This window comes from Ambystoma mexicanum, chromosome 13 (genome assembly GCF_040938575.1).
Source record: "Ambystoma mexicanum isolate Mex_15411 chromosome 13, UKY_AmexF1_1, whole genome shotgun sequence".
NCBI lineage: Eukaryota > Metazoa > Chordata > Amphibia > Caudata > Ambystomatidae > Ambystoma > Ambystoma mexicanum.
The window spans coordinates 126298016-126324342 of record NC_090938.1 but is presented as its reverse complement, the minus strand read 5'-3'; the positions used below and the strand labels follow the sequence as shown (position 1 = coordinate 126324342).

General features: G+C 46.2%; 1 protein-coding gene across 4 annotated transcripts in view; it reads left to right on the top strand.

The window, feature by feature from the left end:
• Window positions 1–26327, top strand: part of BRPF3 (bromodomain and PHD finger containing 3) — a 795874-nt gene that overhangs the window by 47095 nt on the left and 722452 nt on the right. For all 4 annotated transcript variants that reach the window (XM_069633430.1, XM_069633427.1, XM_069633428.1 and 1 more), the window contains one exon: window positions 4549–6014. In XM_069633430.1, coding sequence (XP_069489531.1) covers window positions 4549–6014 — 1466 coding nt within the window. The remainder of the gene's footprint in view (window positions 1–4548; window positions 6015–26327) is intronic.

Genomic DNA, 26327 nt, shown 5'->3' with positions numbered 1-26327 from the left:
TCATGTCTTCCCTGAGAGAGGGATCCTTAAGTGCCTCTGCCCGGAGGCGCCATGTCGAAATCCTTGCTCTCGGGGGGCGATATTGCCATCCGAGGACCAGGGGCGAGTGGTCCGAGAGGACCCTCGCTTTATATTCTGCTTGTGTAATCTCTGTTATTACCTCCGACATAGCAAAGACATAGTCCAGCCTCGTATGTAATTGCTGCAGGGCGGAATAGTGCAAGTATTGCCTTTCTTGGGGGTGTCTCGTTCTCCACACATCTGCCAGACCAAAGTCGTCTAGTAGTGTCTGCAACGCTTTAGCGGCTGGGGCGGGTCTAGCAATCTTTCCATCTGATCTATCCACCCTGGGGTTTAATACACAGTTAAAATCCCCACCCCAGATCACCGCACTCCCCATACATATGCTAAGGTTAGTACACAGAGTTCTGAAATATGCTGCCGTATTCTGATTGGGGGCGTATGTATTTACAATGCTTATCTCCCTATTCTCCACCAATCCCTTCATTATGACCATCCTCCCATCCGCTTCCGCCATTTCCTGCAACAGTTGAAACGCGACATGCGGCGGCACCCAGATGAGCACTCCCCTAGCATTAGCAGAATATGTTGAGCCCACCACAACCCCTTTCCATTTTTTCACAACCATCTCCATCTTTTCCCGTGTCAGGTGAGTCTCCTGCAACAGTGCAATGTCTATCTTTTGTCAGCACAGGTACAACATGACCTTGTTCCTCTTTAGATAACTAAGTCCCCTGACTTTCCACTTATTTATTTTAAGGTCCCCCATGGCCCATTAGTGTTCCTCTCCCCCTCCCATGGGTGCAGTCCAGATTCCTCTTCCATCTCAGTCTATATAGGCTAGTTCCCCGATTCAAACTTCCCTTAACTACAAACACCCCTTCCCCTCTCCCTCCCTCCCACCTCCCTTCCCTTCCCCAACTTTACCCCCCCCCCCAACTGTTGCCCAGCTCCATCCCTGGATCTCAGGCACCCCCGCATCTTGCTCTTTCTGGCAATAGCCTGTACTCGAAGCTCAGCAGGGTGAGGTCGCCCTAATGGATATCCTGCTACTTCTACTGCCACTTGGGGGGGAAGGTGCCTGTGTTTTGCCGCTCCTATTTGCTGCAATTCAGCCACATACTACTGTGCAATTTGCTCATATATTCAATACTCTATATTCCAGTCCATTACACATCAGCAGAATCAGGGATATCCTAACCTGGCTTCAACACTACCCTTCTCTACATATCTACCAATGTCTTTATCAAGTCTCTACTGGGAATACCTCGCAGTGTGATATACCAGTATGCATAAAGTGTCTTAGTCACTTATCTTGCTCTCCTTGGGCCAGCTCCGCATCTTGTTCCAGGCAGCCCTGTAGGTCCAGCCATGTAGCAGCTTCCTCTGGGTTGTCAAAGAAGAACATTCTACTTTTGTACAACACTTTCAATTTTGCAGGGTACAGAAGCATATATTTGATGCCAGCCGTGCGCAGCCTCCTCTTCACCGCTACATAGCTATACTGCTGTCTCTGCACCAGCATTGTATAATCAGGATAAGCTGTAATAGTAGCCGAGGCTCTTTCAATCGTTCCCCCTTTTCTGAAGTACTCCAAAATCTTCTCGCTATCTTTATAGTTCAATATCTTGGCAATTATTGCGCGGGGAGGGGCTCCAGGCTTTGGTTTCCTCATGAGGGCTCTATGCGCTTGCTCCACTGTGAATCCTTGTGAGAGTTTGTCAGCCCCTGTTTCCTGCAGAATCTTATTCCCCACATAGTTTGTAGGGTCCTGGCCTTCTCCTTCTAGCAGACCAACCACACAAATGTTATTCCCTCTCGCTCTTCCTTCGGCCTCCTCTGCGCGATTCTCCAGGCTAGCCACTTGCTGCTTTAGTATGTGGACTTCCTTTGCATTATCAGTGCTGGTGGTCGTGTTAGTTTTGACCGCACTTTCCAAGCTGCTCGTTCTGTCTGCCAGCGCCCCGACATCTTGTCGCAGCAGGATGACTTCTATCCCCACCGCGTCTATTTTAGCCTCCAAGGAGGTCCTTAGATCCGCCATTGCTATCCCCCAAGAGTCTCTTAATTCCGTTATGGCCGTCAATGTCTGGTGGTTTTCAGTCCCCAGGGAGCTTTCCGTGGGCACACTTGCGCCCGTGTGCGTCGACATCGTTGGAGATTGCTGTGTCTTAGCAAACGCATCCATCGTGGGTTGTTTGCTTTTGCCTTTGATCACTCTCCCTGCCATCTTGTGATCTGGATTAAGTGTCCCAAGCCGCGCTGTCCGTGGCGTAGCAGTTCTATCACTCTGTTTTGCCGTGATGTCAGCGAGTCACTACAGGCCCTGGCTGTTGTCTTAGGGTGCCCCGTGTGGATTTGTGTGCGTTGAGCTATGTACTCAAGTGGGTTATGTCCTCCCACGTTTTCAATTGCCCATCTGCCACCTAGCGCAGTTTCGTACCTTGTGCTTTCCAATACCGGCTCTTGATGCGCAGCCCTTGCACTCTTCGGGGCCATAAGCCTTTACTTGGTGCCTCAGGGATCGTGTGGCGTAAATGCCACGCAGCCATATGCCTCAGACAGAGCGGGAAGGCCTTCTCTTTCCCTCGGCCTCCGGCACTTTTATTTTATGAGCACGATGGTATAGTTCCATTTATAATAGGTGCTCAATGGACACCCTCCATAGCTGATAGCTGCCACAGTCCATATTTAGCCTCAGATCCCAGGTCCCATACATACTTCTAGGCAAGGGTATCTCCAGTGGTCCTCGCTAGTTTCCCTCCCTCAGCGCGGTTCCTACGTTGCTTCCACTGCAAAATCCCGTATTTCTTTCATCAGTTCTGCTTTTGGAGCGCCACTCGTATTTTCTGGAATTTCACTCAATGTGAACTACACTGTGCAGCTCCTCTGGATCTCGCACCGCACGACTCGCCCCACAGCGGTTATATGTAGCGGCCGTGGTCCGCTTGGCAGCGCTCTACGGGTGGTTGCAGCCACGGGCCCAAGGGACCCACGGCATTCCTTCAGGGCTTCACTCCGGTTGAACAGCTCCTTCACCCAGCTGTTATTCAGTACGTGCTCCTCCTCGCCCAAGTCAATCCAATATTTAGTGTTGGGTGCACGGAGCAAGGTGCGATTCGTTGTATGGCTCGTGCCGTTGTGCCCCCACTTGTTTGCTGGCAGCGCTTCATTTCAGCTGTTTTTCGATCTTGCCTGCCGTGTGGGAGAAGTGCCTGGCAAGCAGCGCCGGTCCCTGTCTCAGTTCGGATTAACTACTGCTGATCATTGGAGGCAGCAAGCCTCTGTGCCTCAGTCTTGCACGCACGGATGCCTTGCGTGATGGCAGTACTTCGTTTCAATGATGTAAGCATTTAATTTTGCCTACCGTGCAGAAAAAATGTCCAGCAAGCCATGCAGCTCCTCTATTCCATTCAGTCTAACACCCAAAGAATCATTGGACTCAGCAAGCCTTAACACCGCAGTCTTGCTCACACGGGTGCCCTCATGTATTCATGGAGCGCCTGACGCGCATACATGGGACCTCCATTGTATGTCTGCATTGCGCCTGGCAGCTGTTTGTTGCACGGGACATCTGCCACTCCTCTGCTCTTGTTATGCGGCACCCGTGCCTCCAATGTATTTTCACACGCGGGCGGCAGGGAGCCGCTCGCACGATAGTCTCATGTAGCCGGGGGGGCTGCTCAGGCTCCAGATACCGGTCCCCAACATTCACTGTGTGCGGCCACCGCGCTCGCAACCTGGGCCCACCCGCTCCTCTGAGCCCCTCACGGTAGCATGCGACCTTGCCGCCAGTCGCCGCTCACCGTTCCATAAGCAGAGATCCACGCGACCTCCCGGGGACAATGTATCCTTGTTCGCTTCGCGCCAGGTCTATTCCGCTGATCCTGCATTCGCGGCCGCTCGTCCTTTGTTATCCGCCATTTTGGATACTTTGTTTCAGGGCTGCTGAAAGCTTTGGTGTCAATTTCGCTTCTGCTGCTCACACGATTAGCCCAGTCTTTCAAGTAGTGGCAGGGCATCTATTCACACGCCCGTGCTTCCATTCTTAGAGTAGGTTGTCCATTTTCAATGCATGTTATTATGGATCGCTGTCGGATCCCTGGAGCAGCTCTCTCAGGCACGTCCTGTTACATGGCAAGTTAGCCACGCCCCGGTAAGGATATATCTAAGATGAGGAATACGTGGGAGCAACATCCAATCGAAAGAACGTTACAGTTGGTAAGTAACTTGTTCATTTCAAGGAATGGTCATTGTCTTCTGTTTATATATGCTTGTCCTCTGATCCCTAGATAATGACCTACAGAGACTCTGGGGGGCATGCTTTGTACCCTGTGATAATGTGCTGGCGATTGTTGATGTGTTTTCATTCCCACTTGAAACATGTCTGGAATGTATAATGTATGCCATAGCCCCATTCTGACATTAAAAATCAAGTCCTATACTTCTGAAAAAATCTCTTTTGTCCTTTTTATGAAGTATTCATTTTCCCCTCATAACAATTTTTTTTTCTACCGTTGTTTACAGGCTCTTGCATTTGGGGCCATGAGGAAACCCAGGAAAAAATCCAAACACAACCCGGAGGGGAGGCGTTCGCCCTCCCCTTACAGCCTGAAATGTTCACCCACGCGGGAAACCTTGACTTATGCCCAGGCGCAGAGGATTGTAGAGGTTGATATTGATGGACGATTACATCGTATTAGCATTTATGACCCTCTAAAGATTATCACAGAGGATGAACTGACTGCTCAGGATATCACAGAATGCAACAGCAACAAAGAAAACAGTGAGCAGCCCCTTTTCCCTTCAAAGTCCAAAAAAACTCCTTCCAAGGGTAAGAAGAAAGAAACATGTTCCAAGCATCTTCCTGGCACCTCCTATCAGTTACCTCAGCCTAGTTTCCGGGTTATTGATGCCACCTGCCCCTCGGAGGCACCTCCTCTACCAGCAGCATATTACCGCTACATTGAGAAACCAACTGACGAGCAAGATGCAGAAGTGGAGTATGACATGGACGAGGAAGACCTGGCTTGGCTGGAGATGATCAATGAGAGGCGGCATGACGATGGCTATACCACAGTCTCCCCTGATCTTTTTGAGATGCTTTTGGACAGGATAGAAAAGGAGTCCTTCTTGGTAAGTCGTAACAATGGTAGCCAGCAGTCCCCAATTGATGAAGATGCCTGCTGCTGTGTCTGTCTGGATGATGAATGCCACAACAGCAATGTCATCCTCTTCTGTGATATCTGCAATTTGGCTGTGCACCAGGAATGCTATGGGGTTCCCTACATTCCAGAGGGACAGTGGCTCTGTAGGTGCTGTCTGCAGTCACCATCCCGTCCTGTTGACTGCATTTTATGCCCCAACAAAGGTGGAGCCTTCAAACAGACTAGCGATGGTCACTGGGCACATGTAATATGTGCTATCTGGATCCCAGAGGTTTGTTTTGCCAATACTGTGTTCCTGGAACCTGTTGAAGGCATTGATAACATTCCACCTGCCCGATGGAAGTTGACATGCTATATCTGCAAGCAAAAAGGCACGGGTGCTTCTATTCAGTGCCATAAGGTGAATTGTTATACTGCATTCCATGTGACATGTGCCCAGCGGGCTGGACTTTTCATGAAGATTGAGCCCATGAGGGAAACTGGCATTAATGGTACCACTTTCACTGTGCGCAAGACAGCCTTCTGCGATGCTCACTCCCCACCAGGTACAATAAAGAAGGAAGTACCTAGTGAAGGAGAGGAGGACATGGTGACAGAGGCAATGGTAGCAGCTTGTGTAGAAGCGCCTGCAATGGTGAAAGTGGAAGTTGACGATGGGGATATTAAGAAGGAAGAAGAGGACGAGGAGGGTGCTAAAGGTGCCAAAAAAGGATCTTTGAAAAAGAGCAAAGTAAATGTGAAACAAAAGCTGAAAAATGAAGGGGACATGGTGGAGGGACATTCCTCTGTACCCATACTGACTGTTACACAGATCCCATTGTGCAGGTGAGCATCCAACAACAACATTTCACAAATGGTGATAAAAGTTTAGGGGCTGCGGATCAGTATTGGCACATACAAATGTCCTGTGGTTCTGGTAAGTCAATTTGGCAAAGATGGCTCATATTGTCACAGGTGGACTAGGTGAGAACTAAAATATAGCTTTGAGTGTGGAATGTTCATTTCCTACGTTAAGTAGGCTGCATTGTCATCATACTTTAGGTGTCAGACGTAATGCCAATCAGAAAATGTATATTTGCAATGAGGATTGGAGACAGGAGCTGGTCAGGCGATTGAATGCACAGTTTGAGGGCAACATTGAAAATGTGCTAAGCTAGGAGATAAAAGCATTGATGAAGCATGTTGTGGAAACTAACTAGTAGACCTAGCAAAAGGTAAAGTTTTGAATCGATCATTTTGTTCAATATGCACAGCACCCAAATGAGCTTTAGCAGTTTAAATAGAGCAATGGTGAATGTTAGCAAAGGTACAAAATAGTCCATCTGGATCTTGTAAGATGTGGCTAAGGCAGTTGGACTAGATGGGATGTATTCTCAAGTATCAAATGCAATTGGATAGCCGGTATCCACAGCACCAACAACCCTTTTTAATTAAAGCCAGGAAGACGAAAGCTTCAGGTGATGCAAAATGTAGATGATTTAATACAGAAACAATAAAGCTGGGACGCATCTTGTAACTACAAGCCAGCCAATCTTACAACCGTGTTGTGGAAGTTAATGTAACCGCTTTTGCATTTAGAAATAGAAATTAACTGTATTATGAGAACATTTTCTTTTGTAAAACAGTGGAGATATTTCATTTATATGAACATGGCTGTTTATACTTCTTAGCATAGTAACAATTCATGTAACAATTTCTCAACACAGTTATTTAATTATTCATTTCTTGTTTTTAAAAGTGTTATCCTTGTCTTCTTCAAATGTTGATAACTTGCAGTCATGTAATGCTAATTTAGTAAGGTACTGTTCTTGGTACACTGAAGAGTAGAAATCACTACATTTCTTTTTTTTCCTCTATTCCTTGAACGGGCAAGTTGTCTTCTCACAATATTCTTAGTGTCTGCTGGGTCGTGCATTTGATGAAATGAAACCTGTGTTAAAATTGCTTTTTATGTAAAAAGCCTATATCTAAACAAAAACATCAGATTGCTGGATCTGTTTACAAAGTGCTCTTGACCATTTGAAAAAGTGTATTTTTCTTCAAATGGTAATTGCATTATTTTTTTTTTTTGGTCGCTATTTAACTGGCTGGTATTATTTGGGCCTGCTTGCAAAGGCGGTGGCTTCTCTCCTTTTCTCGAAACTAAACATTGAGGGGGCAATTTACGCAGGGTGGCGACTGCAAGTAGCATTGTGGTTATCTGATGAAACTTGTGCATAGTTTCTAATTGCTCAAATGCCCGGTCAAGGCCAAAATTAATATTTCAAAAATAAATTGTAATACTTCAGACAAACCACTGGATGACGGACTGCACACATGTGACTATAATCCACTGACAACTCCTTCATCAACAAGATCAGCATGATCGATCCGCACATAGACACCAATGCCACAACTGACAGCACACTACACATCCCATGGCACAAAACCACAACTACCTGGGCAACTTTCAAGACACTTCGTATAGAAGATCTCACACCATAGCATCCCTCAAGGCCACATTGTATGCAGACTTCCTTCCTGCCTCCCTACTCAAGACCCTTGCAACTGAAGCACTCATCCCTTACTTGTCAATCATCAACAGCTCCCTGACGCAAGGAACCTTGGCCTCGACCCTTCTTCTTCTCAAGAAACCAACTCTGTACTGTAAGGGAGGCATGGTTTCACAAGTATGACACTGACACAAGAGCTACACATTTCAAAACCTTTATTAAATTCTTGGGGTTTGGAAAAACTCCTACTTTACCCTATAGCTATGATGGGAGTAGTCGCTACCATCAAATAAAGAAAGCAGTCCTAGTCGGCCTATGTCAAATCAAAATGGCTTATACTAAAAAACGTAATGCCTTCCTGATCTCTTATACAAAAAGTGTGTAAAGGGGAATATGTATGCAAAGGAAAGTCAGTGTATAAAGGATCAAGATGGCTGAGTCAGTCTCCTCCCCACATTGGACAGCACCCAGTAAGGTGGCCCCTGTAGACAGGATGACGCACTTTGGCTCAGGTTATCAAAAAAAGACAGTTCAAAAAGTGGGTCGAGCCCTTCTTGACCTTCCACGTTGAAGTGACTTAAGATCACCAAGTCTTTCACGATTCAACAAATTCACGTAGGTTGGGCTCATACCTTTCAACAAAAGTACCTGATTCAACGTAGATCTCCATCAGCCGGGCTCGGACCTTACAATCACAGTACTTGCACGGTCTCCCTTCCCCAAGCTTTATTCACATTCGTTAGGGGCTCCCTTCCCTTAACTTATTTCATGTTCCAGGTCTCCCTCAGTCGGGCTTGGACCTTTCACTGATGTCGAAGACTTTCGAATGTGCAAGGCTTTTGCCATAGACCCACTTCGACTTTCACTTCAGCTCTCCCTTATGGTATTTGCCCCATTGTCTCTTGGTCTTGGTAGTTCCATAACAGAATCAGAAAAGTTCAAAGAAATCTTTCTCTCAAAGTAATCACCCTTTAACTACCCCTTTCGTCTGGGTTAATCTTGACCATCGTATATTTCAGAGTTTGTTCACTTTGTTGCTTTATAACAAAACATTAAACATTTTGCGCAGACTTTCAAGTGGGCTGTTTCCTTTTGCCGGACCACTCCGCTACTCTGTATAACTGGCTTCACAGTTACAGCTGACTTTAAAGTTCAATACAGGTTTGCTTTCTTTCGCGTCTCATCATGATGTCTGCACTTGCCCTTGCCACCAGCTGGCCGCACTTTTATCTTTATCTTTATTTATTTTACCGTTTATCCTATGCACTGCACTGCCCCCTCGCGCTCCTCCCTGCACTTTTCCCCTTTCCCCCCTCCCCTGCACTTGCGTGATCTCAATGTCACCTGGCCTAGTAAGATCGTTGTCTCTGTCTTCCCTCTGCTCCCCCTCCCTTGCCTCGTTGCGCCTTGAAAACACTTGTGTATAGGCGTGTTATAAATGCCATATTTGTCTCGGGAGGATAACTCAGGGGCAACATGCTCGCCTTGGAAGCAAGACGACATGGAGCAACACAGGTTCAATCCCCGGTCCGTGCTTAGAAGCCTCTGGGTATTAAGCGCGTTATAAATAAACTATCATATTATATCAGATCATATCAGCATATGTGCAACTTCCATTCGGAGATACTGTTGCGGCTTCAATGTTTCCTTGACACAAACCGGCCTTTCATGTCTTTCGTTAACTCACCAGTTGTGTGCATTCCTTTCTGTTCTCTGCAGCTTTGATTCACGAGTCAAGGTTGATATCACAAGCTTGGCCTCGCCTCCCCAACTCTGCCGTTCACCCGGGAGGGTCGCTGGCATCCTTGAAACACAATGAAGGCTTCTTCTTGTCTGGGATTTGGCTTCTCCATGTATCCTTCACGGTTTCCCGGAGGCAACAACCTCCTGCAGGGATCTTCAGGGTTTCCCTACCCCTCGCTCTTGTCCCTCGATCGTTCATCCTTCTCCAGTGGGTTGGCCTTCCCCCCCGGAAGATCTGCTCCTTCTCATGTTTCACCGTACTCGGAGTGTGTCTCCATGTTCCGCCTTTTATCCTTGTGGGGAGCTAATGGGTATCAGATGTATGTGATTAAGGTCAAGTGCCTGCCTTTGCCTCATCTTAGTAATGGGACATGTCCAATGGGATATGCAAGTGTTAGCCTCTTTACTCTCAGTCCTCCTCTTCCTTGGCCCAGTGGTTGTGTAAAAAGGGTGGGGGAGTTGGAACGTTGGAGAATCCTATAAAATAGGATGGGTTATGGGCACGAGAAAGCAGGGTATACCGTGTCTCACCATCGGTTGTCTCACGTCCACAGCCCGAAGATCCCCCACCCAGGTGATCCTCCTGCACTGGTCCACCCCCAGGGTCTGGAGAGAGAGAGAGAGATATATATATATATATATATATATATATATCCCTGGCTACTAGCAAGGAAGACACCCTTTTGTTTCTCACAGTACCCTGATGACTTCAGTGACTACTACTCCATGCTTCTTATGTAAGATCCTTGAGAAAGCAGTAGCCACGCAACACATCGAAGCCAACAACCTCCATGAGCCCTGCCACTCTGGCTTCAGACACAAATACAGCACAGAAACCACTACCATCAAGATGATTGACAATGCCCTTAAAATCCTCGTTGATGGTCACCCTTGCCTCCTTGTTCTCCTTGACCGCTTACCAGCATTCGACACAGTAAACCTCCAGACACAACGACAATCTACATCGCTGCATGGGGATCAGCAGGTTTGTCCGCAGCTGGTTCAAATCATACCTTGCTAATCGCCACCAGTCTGCTAGATAACTAACCCTACCCATCACCTGTGGAGTCCGGCAAGAATCCATTCTCTCCCTCGTGAGCTTCAATGTTTACATGGAACTGTTTGGGACCCTCCTGGCGCCAAACAACATCCACATCCAACAATACGCAGATGACAAACCTATCTACCTCAAGTTTTCCTCAATCGAAGACAGCCACAGACTCAAAGCCTGCTTTTCTTTGATCCAGTCATGGATTTCAAGTGCTTACCTGAAACTCAAACCATCCAGGACTGAATTCCTACTGCTGATCAACAACACTGAACACCCTGACATCCAGGCCTAGTTCTCTGCTATGACCTTTGAAGGCTTCGTACCCCAGCTGGCCACCTGCGCCAAGTCCCTTGGGTTCGACAGACCCTTCTACTTCAAACCGCACATAGCAAGGACGTCACAGACCACTTGGTACCGACTTTCTCTCTTGCGGAAAATGAAGCCCTTCATCCCAGAACACAACATAAGATTAGGTGTCCCATCCCTGCTTCTATCCCACGTGGATGTTGCCAATCCCCTTTTGGAAGGCCTTCTGGCAACTACCCTGGCACTCCAAGGTTTGTCCTCTATGTTGCAGTGAGACTCATCAAATACTGGACTGGCTGTGCAAACGATGAGGATCAGAAGTCACACTTGGCTCACCTTGTAAGGTACTTTGTTCAGGAGTCTTCAGGTACGTGTCTGATGGGTGTTCTTGGAGGTGAAGAGTTAAGGCCTATCCCTGTGGGATGCCAGCCTGGAGACTGTGTGGGCATAGGTCGCCCGTCCAGCCCTCCCCAGATGATAGCCAAATGGGGGTAAAGCCTCTTGGCGGACAAAGCCCTCATGGAGATGAAGAATCCAGGAGCGGAAGATCCATGAAGTCACTGGTGAGGCTGAAGGAGTAACCGGAGGATGCCGGCAGGGACTCTGAGAAGCATAACGGGGGCTCCGGCTGTAAGCCCTTTTTTTCAAATCCTGCAGCATCATCTACAAAGCTGTCACTCTAAAGTCCCCAGGCTACCTCACTGAGAAACTATGCATCTTCAGAAGCCTACGAATTATCAGAAGAAATGACATATGTAGACTTGAACTCTGCTGGTGCAGGAAGGAAAGAACCAGAAGACTGTGCTTCTCAGTCTATGCCCATAGACTCTGGACCCTACTTCCCATCAATATCAAACTCCCCTCCTCGCTTTTGCATTTGAGGATGGAGCTCAAGACCCTCTTGTTCATCTGTGTACCCTCCGCCCTGGAGGTTCGCACTTGCACCGCCTGCTGCCCTAGTCCGTGTAGCACTCAACATTCCTAGCACTTCATCTGTGGCTCACCTACGAGCTCGGACTCCCCAGCACTCACCCCCTCTTCCCTCTTTCTTGCTGCACTTTCACGTTCCGAATTCTCACAAGCCAAAGTAGATTTGTCCCTTCTACCTTTTCCCCCTCTCTGCTCTTAAATATTGTGTTCCAGAGATCTCACAGCCTGCTAACGGACATACTGTGAAACGTGAAATTGTAGACTGTGGCTCTCACATTTCATTTAGCCCTTCCTATGAACCAAAAGATCTTGCCTTCCATAACCCTTAGCAGGTAGTTCATGGTACTATCTGGAGTTTAAAGACTGCCCCTTTCCCTCATCTGCCAACAACCAAGCAACAGTGAAAACAGGAGCAAGAGTGGGAATTGACAGATGACAATTGTGAGCCAGAGAAATTGGACCTGTCTGTAAATGGCCTGGGGTAAGAGTACAGGGTTGCAGGTTGTTTGGCCTTGTAAGGCTTACGCCAACCGTCCCCCAACTAACTGCTTAGATTTCCTAAGCAACTTCCCCCGGACTCTCTCAGACAGCCGCTGCGGGCCTAGCCATTAGCAGATAAACACTAACCGAATCACAAGTAACCTATCCTCTTTAGCCTAATCATTCTCTCCCACATCAATAGCTAACCAGACCCAAAGTGATGTAATCTACTAGATCTTGGATTATTCCCATAGAATGCAGATTGGCAAACTGGAACCTCCAACCCGCACCCATCAACACAACAGGTTTCCCATCTGCCTCTCCCACAGTCCCGCTAATGTCCCCCACCCCCTTTTTTTTTATTACAAAGCAACATGCAGCAATGCTACTAATAGTGATAGAAGGGTGCTATACAAGACCACGTGCATTACATTACCTTCAGATGTTGATGAATCTCCCCTTCAAATTGGGTCTGTCGATGAGTCTGGCAAAGTCATCCTTGACAGCCTCCCAGGATCTGAAGTTCATTGGCTTTCGTTGGAATATTGTTCAGGCTCAGGTTATCCTGACACCGGACGGAGTAACGGAAGTGACACAAACCTGTGTCCTATTTCTGGATTTTGATTTTACAACAGTCTGCCCTTTCCAAAGGCCATTGGATTTCAGGCCCTCCTGCTTTATAGCGGCCCCACTGTCTTAAGAACTCCTACGTCCGCCCCCTTTTCTCCATACTTGTGGATTATTCCATCCTTTGGGATGGGACTGGCACTTTTTGTAGCACCATACAAAAATGTTTGGTCCTATTTGTATGCCGTGGGTCTGATTGCATCCTTGGCAAGAGGCTCTGCCTCCCCGAGACCCACACTTTGTAAAGAAAATTGTGAATTTGTAAAGCGGTGGGAACAAATATTAAATAAATGTTCCCTGGACCTCATCTTGCTTACAATTGAAGAGCTAGCAAAATCAATCTCCAACATTAACCAGGAAATTGATGAAGTGTCAACACAATTGTCTAAACTTAAGACCGGAGCAGAATTAAAACTAATTCTGGAGGACACGAATGCAAAGCTTGAAAGCTATAAAAAAGACATACAACAGGGCAAAATACAGAAATTTAGAATGGACACCCTAGACTATGTACGGGACATAGTTTACACGTGGCAAGTTTTATGCCAACAGACCAGCTGCGCCAAGACCACTGAGACAACCATTCACTAACAACAACACTGACGGTAGTGATGTTACAAGTGGAGAGTTAGAAGAACGACCATCAACAAGTACAGTTATATGATATATTTTATTTATATCGCACTCGTACACAAGAGTTTCAGAGCGCGATCAAGCAAAGGGAGGGGAACAAGAAAGAACAAAAAATAAAAAAAATGATCTTACTAGGCCAAGTGACATTAAGAACGCGCAAGTGCATGCAGAAGGGAAAAGGGGGAAAGTGCGTGGAAGGAGGGAGAAGTGAAAAGTGCAGAACAGAGGAGAGAAAAGAATAAGTTAAATAAATGAATAAATACAGGCAATGAAAAAGTGGTAGTGCAGGTGCAGCCAGCAAGTGGCAAGTGCAAGATTAATCAGATAGGGTATATCTGATAAGCGGAGAAGAAGAGTGGGGGACTGTATGGGTGCAGATACAGAACCCAGTGCAATGGGAGGCCCGGAGGCAGTGCAGGAAGGAGGCAGGGTGAGAAGGTACCTGGGCCCGAAGGACAGAGGGTGTCCAGGTGCACAGTGCCAAGAGAGAAAAACAGGTCAACGGGGGAGAAGCGGGGCAAAGGCGGAAGCAAAGAGGAAGGTCTTGAGGTGCTTCCGGAACCAGAGATGGTTCTCCTCCAGTTTCAAGGTGGCCGGTAGGCTGTTCCAAAGAGAGGCCCCAGCCAAAGACAGAGATCTGCCCCCAGCTCGTTTCTTTGAAAAACGACTGACCCTGAGGGACTTGGAGGTAGAGGAGTGAAGGGCTCGACACGGGAGGTATTTGCAGAGGGATAGTTGAAGGTATTTTGGACCTAGGCCCCAGAAAGCCTTGTGGACCATGCAGAGGGTTTTAAATTTAATCCTTGCATCCACTGGGAGCCAATGAAGGGATTTCAACAAATACGACACAGCAGGAGGCAACTATATGGAACAACCGAGTGCAACTACACTTGCACCAGTCCCTCCAAAGCCTTTTTTAGGAGACAGAAGGACAGAAGCGGGCAAAAGAAAGCCCCGACAGAAAAGCAATGAAGGAATCTACAGTCATAAACATCTCATCCAAACCACTCTCAAGAACTCAAGTGGAAACTCTTAATCTTGGCATATCATTCATACCGACTAACAATACTTCCCTTTTTGTGGAAGAGGTTACCCTGTTTAAACTGATACGTAAGATGGAACTCAAAAGTGTTTTTCAACAACTTGGATGATGCAATAACCACACATGTGGAACCGGAATACCTTGAACTAAAAAACAAGAGTGGTTTTCATCCACAAATCAACCACCCTTTGATCAATTTATTTAAACAGAGGACCACTAAAGATTTGAGACATCTAAAATATGAGTACGCACATACCTGCAACATCCGGAAACATCAACTCAACATTATTCAACAACTAGCGGATGATACCAGCATCACCCTGAAACGAGCAGACAAGGGAGGTGCCCTAGTCTTTATGGACACCTCACTATATAATGAAGGGTGCCTCAAATTACTGTCAGACACAAGAACTTATATGATCCTTGACAATGATCCACTACCTGGAAGTGGGGCCATCATTGGAAAAGTGTTGGATAAAGCCTTGGAAATGGAATGGATAACAGATAGAACCATGGAATATCTGGTTGAAAAATGCCCAGTAACACCGGTGTTCTATGGATTGCTAAAGATCCACAAAAGCCTAATTGATCCCCCCCCTTCCGACCAATAGTAGCAGGAATGGATAGCATCTTTCAACATCTTGCTATCTATTTGGACACAGCTCTCCAATCTCTAATACAAAAGACTTCAACCTACCTAAAGGATACTACACAGTTTCTACAAATCCTACACTCCTTGACACTTACAGAACCTGATATGATACTATTTACTATGGACATAAGTAGTCTGTACACCTCGATCCAACACAGAGAAGATATAGAGGCATTAGAATGGTTTCTGCTTAAAATTTCTGTTAATAAAGTCTTTGCAATTGAACTCATCAACCTAATACTCTACAACAATTACTTTTGGTACAATGGACAATTCTATTTACAGATAGCCGGTACTTCTATGGGCTCTTCGGTCGCACCATCATATGCCAACACTTTCATGTACTGTTTTGAAAACGCCTACGTGCTTGAAAACCAACATTGGAATAACAAAATTAAACTTTGGCGGAGATACATAGACGATATCTTCGGGATTTGGATTGGCACAGTAGATGAACTGGCACAATTTTGGCAATACCTGAATGGTTGCAATGAGAGGATCAGCTTCACAATGGAGATCGGAAAACCCTCAGTTAATTTCCTGGATGTCACCATTGAAAGGAGAAGGGAATGATTTAACACTAAAATATACAGAATACACATGGATGTGAACAGCACATTACACCATAACAGTTTCCACCCTAAGCACCTAATGGAAAACCTACCATACAGTCAGCTACTTGGACTGAAATGGATAACATCAGACTCAGAGATATTTCAAGAAGAATATGAGAAGATGAAATCCAGATTTTTGGAGGGAGGATTTCCCGAAGAAATAGTGAACAAAGCCATTCTAAGAACTAACGCACAACAACGGGATGATCTTCTTAAAGGGAACACCAAGAAAAACGACAGAAATCTAATACACACACTAAAATACTCCAGCCAAAGCTTCCAGGTGAAAAGGATAATTCTTAAAAACTGGGATCTCATAAAATCAGACCCCACATTGAATCTACTGTTTCCAGATCCACCTATGACGGCTTACAAAAGAGGGAGGAACCTAAGGGACAAACTGATTAAAGCGGAAAGAACAAAACAACAAACTCAAAACACATTATGCAAACCAAAACACGGGCCCTTCGCTTGTCTTAATTGCCAACACTGTTCCAGCATAATCAAAGGGGACCACATTAGGCACCCCAACACTGGCAAGAAGATAATGCTCAGACACTTTTCAACTTGTAATGCCAAGAACGTGATCTATGCATTACGCTGCCCATGTGGGAAATACTATGTGGGGAAGACTATCAGACGCGCAAAGGACAGGTGGACGGAGCATAAGTCCTGCATTAGGACTAGGAACATCAAGTCACCGGTCTTTAGACACTTTAGGGATTACGGCCACAACATCTCACAAATGAGAGTAGCTATCTTGGAGGTAATACATCCATTACCTAGAGGAGGAGACCTGTCAAAAATACTAGCCCAAAGAGAACCCTTCTGCATCCATAAATTAGACGCTCTTACTCCTCTGGAATGAATGAAGACTATTACCTAGGACCCTTCCTATAAACACTCAGGTGAAGTTGAGCAACTACTGATGACTCTTCACATAGAATTTGGTTCCCCAATACAACATCTGCCTTTAATTCACACAAGGTTATATTTTATGGATTAAGATTGTACACCCAAGTCGGGGTAGGATCGAAGCTATCAAAACTGTAATGTGGCCAAATAGGCCTAAAGAATGTCCTGAATACTAATGTGTTTCTGTGACGAAAAACCAACTTAGCTTGTGGATTAGCTAAATCCTTGGTATTTGTATGGATTTTCTAAGTTACACAGAGGGAATTAAGAATCGAGACGAGATACGAGAGAGAGGCGCGGCTTGAGTCACGCTACCCGAAGTTTAGAGGTTCTTTCTTCTAACCACGTTTCCTCGCTCTCTGAGAGTGTGCGGCGGCCGCTCCAGGACTTTAGCGGCTGAAGAGGATCCCGTGGCTACAGCTGGCTACTTGGACGTGGGCGCACCCCAACCTAGCCCAGTCCAGTTTAGCCCACAGCCCGAAGCGAACAGGGGAGGAAGCACGGCTGGCGCAGAAGCAGGCTACGGCCACTGGAGCAACAATCAGGGTAAGACTGTGCCCTGCGCCCTGCCCCCATGAGAGCGGAGAGTGCTCCCATTTCTGTGTGCTGTGCTGGCTACTAAAAGGAGCCGCTGGTTTTGGCGAACTTGAGCCTGTGTGCTCGGAGTGCTCCGGGTCATGCTCTCGGTTAGCTCTGGTAGAGCTGGAGCTCTACCTCATGTGGTGAGGGCGTGGAGAGACCATTTCCCCCTCGACCTAGCTGCGTGAGCAGTGTACAGCTGTGGCCATTTAGGCGGCTATAAAGGCTGGGTGTCTGGATCACTGTGGGCGGAAGGGGCCTCAGAAGGTGAGGTGGGGCTTGACTTTTAGGAATGCAAACACAGCGTTTGGTGGCCTGCTTCCCTGTCTGCCCATAGGAAGTAGGGGCGAGCAGGGAGTAGTTGGAGGTATGCATACTCACCCAGGGGCATATCCTACCATAGTTCGGCACCTCCAGCACACCTTTGCACTTAGGGGGTACCGGCAGAGAACCTGAACAGTGTTTTACGGCCCGGAGACTGTGAGCATTTGCCTTTGACCCAGGCTGTTAGAACATAAACTCTGTATAACACCAGGACGCCCTAGTGCGAAAAACCATCCTGGGAGTGATTGTTGGGCTCAACTTCCTCTCCTCTCCAATCACTGTGCTGAATATTATCTTTGCCAGTGAGGCAGGATCTAGATAAAGTAATACTCAAACGGCGAGGGCAGCCACTCAGCAGTTATGCAGCGGGGGAAAAGAGCTCCCCATTCGATTTACAATTTACGGAAAATCAAGGCAAAACCTGCGAAGGAATGGAAGGAGAACAACAAGAAAGGTGACAAACGCAAGAAGAACGTAAAAAATTCCTTACCGGTCGCGCAAGGAGCTATTACGGATTTCTTTGCTGTGAACCCTCCTCCTGAAATAAACTCAACCATCAATGAGCAAACGGCTGCTCCAGGCCTAAGTGGTAATATTTCTTTAAACACCACCAATTTTGACGACATAGACAACAATTAATTGCTTGACCTTTGTTTAGACATACAGAGAGGAATGTCGTCACAGATTCCCCAGAGGGTTTCCAGCAGCCTAACATCTTCTAAGGAAAACATCAGCACTCCTTCGGTTGGGCATAATCCCAAGGGTAGCAACGGTCGCCTGTCTGCCTCTCCAAATCTAGCGATGGCTTCCATGGAGGATGGAGCCGAAAATGAGGGGGGAGGATGATAATAGCCTGCATTCAAGTTCAACTGCGAAAGCCGAGCTTCAACCTTCGGTGGCCTCCCTTCAATTTGCGCTTAAAATACTTTTGCAATTGTCAGGACGCATTTTGACAAACACGAACACCATTACTATGGCGCTAGATCTTAAGGATTTCCCACGAGACGATGCAGAAGAGAATCTATCAGACGCTGTACACATAGTGGAAGAGACGGAAGAACAAGCAATTACTCCTGCGGAAGCCACTGAAGATGCTACGCCTTATGGGAGCACCCAAGAGGAGAATGTACCAGCAGTGTGCGTAGAGGATCAGGAGCTTGAAGCCTCCTTCACGGAAACAACGTAGATTGGCCAAGAAGGCACTTTAAAAATAAGAAAGCTACAATGAGTGCCCCACTTCCTACTGCTGGCCCATGGCCTGCTCCAGAAACTCGCTCGAAAAAAGCTAGGAAAAGACTTGCGCGAGCGGCGGCCCGAGCGGCAACGATAAAGGGTCCCCTCTCAGATTGACTAGTACCGGGAGAGAAGTCCATTGTGGTAGATCTAGATGAAGCCTCGCTGGTGGACCCTGAGCGAACTAGATCTCAGTACTCCATTATGCCTGAAGAACTCTTTGGGACGGGGGCAGCAGGAGAACTACCAGAGCCTACACGGCACGGCCTAAAAAGCTCTGTGGAGGAGTGCAAGGAGAACCGCATTTGCTTTATTAAGAATCTTTATCCTAGTGGAAAAAATCCTTGGCTGTCACGCTCTGAGTTCTTAATTAGACTTCATTACATCCCTCAAATTCGAGTTCTGAAATCTGAGGATTTCTTGTTTATTGAACCCCTGCAGGTGCCTAATTCACATGTCTCGGCCATTCATTGTACTTTTTTGGCCTCTGCACAACTAATCAGAAACTTCAAAGAGGAATTGAGGGCAGTTGACATTGACATTGATGTAGATCCGCAGGAGAGGGATCCACATGACGAACCTGAGGTCATTGATACATCTGCCTCCCCAGCCAATGAGGCCAAGGCTGTGGTAACGGAAAACTCTGCCTTGGCTGAAATACAACAAGCTCTCAAATCACTTTTGGAATCCCTCCCGCGAGCACTACAGAACCACTGATGTTTTTCTTTAATTTCTTGGAATTGCCGAGGCTTTGCACACCTTCTGAGGCCAGAGGGCTCAGTAGACTTACTGTCCAAACACAGCTGTATCTGTCTCCAAGAAACTTGGTCACTGGACCCTCTATTACTTGATGGTTTGTTTACATATCAGTCACTTGCCAAAAGGGGTGACAAGGGTCGCCCTTTTGGGGATTTATTTACAGGGGTGGTTAATACGGTCATCTCACGAAAGATGCAGTGCAAAGCTGAGGACTATCTGTTGGCAGTAGAGGTTGATTATTTAAATGAAGATGGTCTGCATAGATTTCTATTGATTAACCTCTACAACCCCCCCTGGTGCTGTGGCAAGAGAACCTTTACAAGAAGCAATTCAGGATTTATTGTCTTCTTGGTCACTGAGGCCGGGCAACATTGCGGTAGTGGTTATGGGGGATTTTAATTGCCATATGACAGGGGACCTCCTTGTATCTCCAAATCGCGACCTCAGTGCAAGATGCCTGATGACCCATGGAAGAAGGGAGGGAGAACGGTTAGGTTGGCTGCAACTGTTTGATTCATGGGATCTTACCATGATTAATGGTCGCACACTGGGAGATAGGCCTGGGAAACACACTTGGCCTAACGGTTCTTCGTTCAGTACCCTGGACTACATATTTATGTGCCTCGAGATGCAGTCCAGAATCGCTGACATGTGTGTAACGCCCAATAAATGGAGCGACCATGCGTTGCTTCTTTGCTCACTCCGCCTCCCTTCCCCTTCCACCTCACATTCTAATATTGGCAGTATTCAAACCAACTGTTCTGGCTCTAGAATAGTCTGGTCGGAGAAGAACATAAGAGCGGCCACTGAAGCTCTTAAACCCGCCGCTTTATGGGGTCTTCCTCACTTCGATCTTATGACTGTAAATGACATAGAAGATTGGATTTGGGGATTTTCTGGCCTACGTGCCACCACAAACACGAGGCACATGCTAAAGCCTGGGGGCAGAAATATCCCCTATAATAAGGGAATTCGGGAGGCCAAGAGAGGGTACAGAGCTTAGATTCGGGTTTTTAAGAACATGAATTTAGTGGGAGCCGGCTACTATGAGAAAGTTAGAAAAGCTAAAAACAAATATAGAGCCTGTATTAAGAGCATAAAAATGTCAGAGAGGAACAACAGATCTGAAAGGCTCGTACAAACCATCTGCTCTAGAAACTCTCGTATTATTTGGACACTCCTAAATGAGAGCAGAGGGAAGGTAAATGGACCATTAGCCAACCCTATTGATGAAGAAGTATGGATAAAATTTCTATTAGGTCGTAACTCTGGAGAGGCGGAGGCTCCTAGTATATCTCAAGTGAAGGCTCCCTTCCCCCCGCCGTTTGACGTCTCAGCGGAGGCCATTTATAACAAAATAGTCACCCTCAAGGCCTCTAGAGCCCCCGGCCCAAACGGGCTGGCTAATGTAGTAGTTAAGAACCATCCTGCATTTTGGGCACAGCTCTTCTCTATTCTTTTCATAAAGATCTTAGCTCGGGGGACTATTCCCCGCTCCTGGCAAACGGCGATTCTCGTCCCTGTTTTTAAAAAAAGGTAGCCGCATAGATCCTAACAACTACAGGCTCCTCTCCATGCTGGACATCACTGGCAAACTTTTTGCTGCATTACTGCTTAGTGAGCTGCAGAAGTGGGTGGAACAAACCAACATACTTAGCAGATTCCAATGTGGTTTCCGGCGAGATTTTTCCACTTCTCACAATCTCTGGGTGATGGATATGCTTCGCACACGGGCACTTAGCAAGGGGCAGCCTCTGCTTTATGCCTTATATATCGACTTCAAGGCTGCCTTTGGTTCTATCCCTGGCGCAAGGCTATTGATTAAGCTGGAAACTATGGGCTGCCCGCCTGGTCTGTTATACTACCTAAGACCGCTGCATCATAATACCTCTGCATGCCTCAGATTAAATCAGGAAGGCACTATGACTAGACGGGTGATTCAGAATAGGGGGGTAAAGCAGGGATGCGTAACTGCACCCCTCATTTACAATCTTTATGTATATGACATCCCTGCAGCACTTGCCGAGGCTAACAATTGCCCTCCAAAAATTGGTGAGGCGCCTTGCACTGTTCTAGCATATGCTGACGATCTGGTTGTATTTGACAATACCATAGCTGGACTTAGGCACTCTGCGGTCACCTTATGGGAATACGCCAAGGACAATGGTTTGACTATAAACCTAGATAAGACAAAGGTACTCAGACTTACTAGGAAAAGAGCATCCCGAGTCAATCTGCAGGTACATAATAACCTTATACTTTATGCTCCATCCTATCGGTATCTTGGAGTAGAAATTGAGCCGTTGGGCGATTACCTCATGTGCTGGCAAGGACGTATAACCAGGGCGATACAAGTGATAGCATTAATATCTTCGTTCACAAACAAACAGGGCGGCTTCACCTTGTGAGGGACCAGACACCTATACATCCAAGTGTTCGCACCCATGATTACCTATGGCCTTGAGTCTCTTCTCTCTTTTGATCTTGCCTGGCTGCAAGTGATGCAAGGTAACTTCTGGCGCCGGATACTGGGATTACCTCTGAGTGTCCCAGTGGCCCTAAATTAGGCTAGAATTGGGCCTCCCCTCACTCAAAGCATTGGTACTTAAAAGGAGGGCAGGATTCTATCTTAAAATGAAGGGCAGCCCCTCCAATCCGTTACTGGCTGTGATCCATCAAGAAGTGATTAAAAAACACACCACTTCTCCCTTCCTGAAAGACATGACCAAATTTCTCATGGACATAGGCTGGATGCACAGAGGGGTGACTGTCTCTAAGGATGTTCTGAAAGCACTCGGCGAAAAGGTGGACCTATGGGACTGGTTAGAGAATTTCTCACAACTGAGCAGCCTAAAGACTTCATTTTGTAAAATATAGACTTTATAATTTTATGCAACCACAAGCATATCTGTACCTCTGTCCCACCAAAAGGCTCAGACGTTTCATTATTTTGTTCCGTCTGGAGCAATTACCCACCCTGTATAACATAGGAGCCACGGAAAAGATCCCTGCCAGTGAGCGAGTTTGTCGTTAGTGCAAATCTCCTGAATGTTTGGAGACAGCCAAGCACTTGTTGACTGAGTGTTCGGCTCTGGGGTGTTCAATCTCTAAATATCTTGGGGAATTTGTACATGATCCACTAACCATTTGTGAAACTTCATTCTGGCTCTATTGCACCAACACCTGCAACATGCATTTATTTATTGCATTGTATAATGTGTGGCAGCTGATTGAAAAAAACCCGGGCTCCTTGTTCTGAAACAACGCATCACGGTGGGTTAAGATTGCTTGTGATACCCTGATCAGGCAGGGGTTTTATACCTTCTGTACCTTTATTATCACTTTAAGGCAGGGTGTTTTTTGTTGAGACGTCTATTGCTTACTTATATGGCTAAGATTCTGTTGATGTGTAGACAAAGACTATAAGCTACACATTGTTTTTATTTGAATATTTTGTTTTTTCTTTTTCAGGTTGTAAATATTTTAAAGAAAATTTTTGCTTTACCACATATTTTCTTCTGTATATGATAACTGCTGATTTGTTTTCTCTTAATGAGTTAATATTAATGTATGTAATTTGTATTATGTGTAAAGTTTGAATTTACTTTCAATCTGTATCACATTAAAGAATTATTATTATTATTAAGTTACACAGTTGCATCTGATGAATTCAACATTGATATATCAGCGAATATTGGATGATCAGATGGACCAAATAGGTTAAGTCTACATAAATCTTATGTTACACATTAGTGCATTCTATACACTGAAATTGTACATTTTCCTTTTCCTCAATCTTAGGAGATACTATTGAGACCAACCCCTGAAACAATCGCTCTAAGTCCACTCACACATTGCCTTTGCCTAATTGTACATTAATACAGTTCTTGTAACTGCATATGCATATAAAAACTTAGATGACACACATCTACTGTGATTACATACCAGTACATCTGTTAGACACAGAACACAACCTTAGTTACCATGCTGGTTTTTCCTCGCTATCTTTTTTCTGTAACATAACCGTGTCGTCCTATAGAGAAATTGCAAGAAGCTCTTTTGGAGTTCACATATGAACGCGATACATCAGTCAACAAAAAGAAAGGTACTCTTAGACGACTGGAGGTTTAGGACTTACTGCTCGGGTTGTATGACGACATGCAGATTCAACTTAACATGCTAGAAGCGAATTAAAAGCCAATTGAATGCCAACAATTACAGGAATTTATGACTGGCACTCACATGTATACAACTGCCCATTTACTACGAGTATTGCACTGGACTTGCCGTGGTACATAAATATTTGGTCACTAATGACTTCATCTACTATATTGCCTCACAGAGACCACCATGTAGATTTTTGAGCACCTCAACCTGTAAACTAAGTTAAGTATGTCTGGATTTCAATGACATAATTTCACGCATGCGTATTGGTTGCCACACTGACACGACTTTTTTTTTATCAGAGTGAGTTTTTCCTTTCTCTTTAAGGAACATAAAACATCCCACGGACAGAATACTTTTTTGGTTAAACAGTAGCAGTCGACCACATGGACTTTGGTACACTATTAATTGTTTATATAATGACGACTATGACATCACTCGTGCATGCACGTAGTGACGTCACATGCTTATGTGTATAAAGACGTGCTTGACTCACAAAATGGCAGCCGCTGCCATCTAGAGCTACGAGCACCAGACGCATCTCCTGTTTCGTGTAAGCTGACTGCACCTATTTGGACACAGAAGTACATTTTATGACGCTTGACCTTCGAAAAACATTTAACATCACTCCATTAGCTACTAAGCACTATATGTCTGTCATTTTGCAGATAACCCTTGTGAGTTCACCCACTCATGTCGGACACCGTTCACCTCAACGGTACCAACATCTGAACCTGAACACTACACCATCTCATGAGCCTGCTATTCACAACAGGAGGGGCTTTTGATACACCCATGTTTACATCCTGCAAAGACCATCCCTTTGCTGGTAAGATTTCTTCTTTAATCTTGCACAGTTCCACTATACCTTTTAGCTTGAGAACAAGCTTCCTAGTAGTATTCTATACTCCTGCATCCCGTCCCCTTTCCTCCATACTTATGGGACATTCCTCCGTCCTGTGGGATGGGACCGGAGCGCTTTGTAAAAGCATCCAAAAATGTTTTACATTTTTTAGTCCTTCCTCTCTTCTTTCTACGCGGGGCCCGGCACACGGCCGTAACCCCGCCTATCTCGGCTCTGCATCGCCCATCAGTCCTTTTCTCCGCTCGTTCGGGACTGGATGCGCTTGCATACTTGGAAGATCTTCTTCCCTTTTTTCCTCCCCTCTGGCTCTCGCTAGTGATATTAGTCTGTCTGTCGTTCAAACTAGACTTTCCAGATTGTTCATCGTGTCACCGACGCTTCGCGAGGGCGGATCCCCATCCTCTTTGTCTAGAGTGTTTGGGTCCGGATCACCGTTGGGACTCCTGTTTTTATTGCGACTCCCTTTCGGTCCGGGCACTTCAACGTCGGTTGGAGCGGTGGGAGGAGGTGTTTCCTTTGCATTTTCAGGCGTTTATCGACGAAAAGAAGAAACACCTGGTAAGTTCTTTACTTTTCAGAGCACCCCGGACGGGAGATACCTTTCCGGGCTCTTCCCGAGCCGGGAGGAGCGTTGATCGCACTGTCACCGAGGATTCCCCCGAGGTGCCTTCTGAGCCTAATCATTTTACCAGAGTTTTCTCTGAGGGTCTCCGTAAGGGGCCTGTGGATATCGGAGCACGCTCCGAGGCTCCTCCTGTGGGGGCTGCTTGTAGACCCAATTCTACTGAGTCGTGGGGTACCGGAGCTCGCTCTGAGGCCTCTTTATCGGTTTCCCTCAAAAGTACCGGTGTGTGCCCCGAGGCCTTTCAGGCCTGCGCTAGTAAGGCTGTTACCGGACCTGGGTCCGAGGTCCCTGGTACAGAGGCTAAAGTGACCAACATTTCTGAGAGGCCTGGCAAGGCCTTATCAGTGAAAGTTGTTTCTCACCGTTCCCGCTCTTGTGGCGACACCAGAACTGTTGAGGGGCAAGAAGTGAAAGTTCTTCTATTACCGTCAGTGCCAAGGTCCTTCCTCTGAAGGCTAGTTTGGCTATTGATATGTCGCAAAACATTCCAGGCCTCATAGTACCGGCTCGGCCAAGGTTCCTTATGTAAAGGCTAAAATTAAGACCCCTGACCCACCGGAATGTACAACCGAGTACCATAAAAAAGAAGGCCATTTTTGTCAGTGTAAGTATAACTGTCTTGTTGTAATAACTGAGGCCTTTCGACAGCTTGAGCGGTCTTGATCTCCTGAAAAAATGTTGCCGTAATTCCAAGTATCCTGTTTCTTTGGAACATGGGTTCCCTTAGAAGGGTTTCTTCTTCGCTGACAGTCTCTTTTCTAGATAATTCATCTGCTACTTTGTTATTCGTTCCAGGTAAGTAGGTGATAAGAAAGTTGTATTGGGCGAAGAAGTATGCCCATCGGGCTTGTCGTGAGTTAACACAGTCCATATTCTGTAGGACTCATAAATTCTTATGATCTGTGCGAATGAGAAACTGATGACGTGCTCCCAAAAGTAGATGTCGCCATTCTTCACAAGCCTGTTTAATAGCAAGTAACTGCTTCTCTAGTACTGAATAATTCAATTGCTGGAGGACAGTGTTTTCGAGAGGTATGCTACAGGATGGTCCACTCCGTCGTGAGTTTGAAGCAGAACCGCTCTTATGGCAGAAGCCGAAGCATC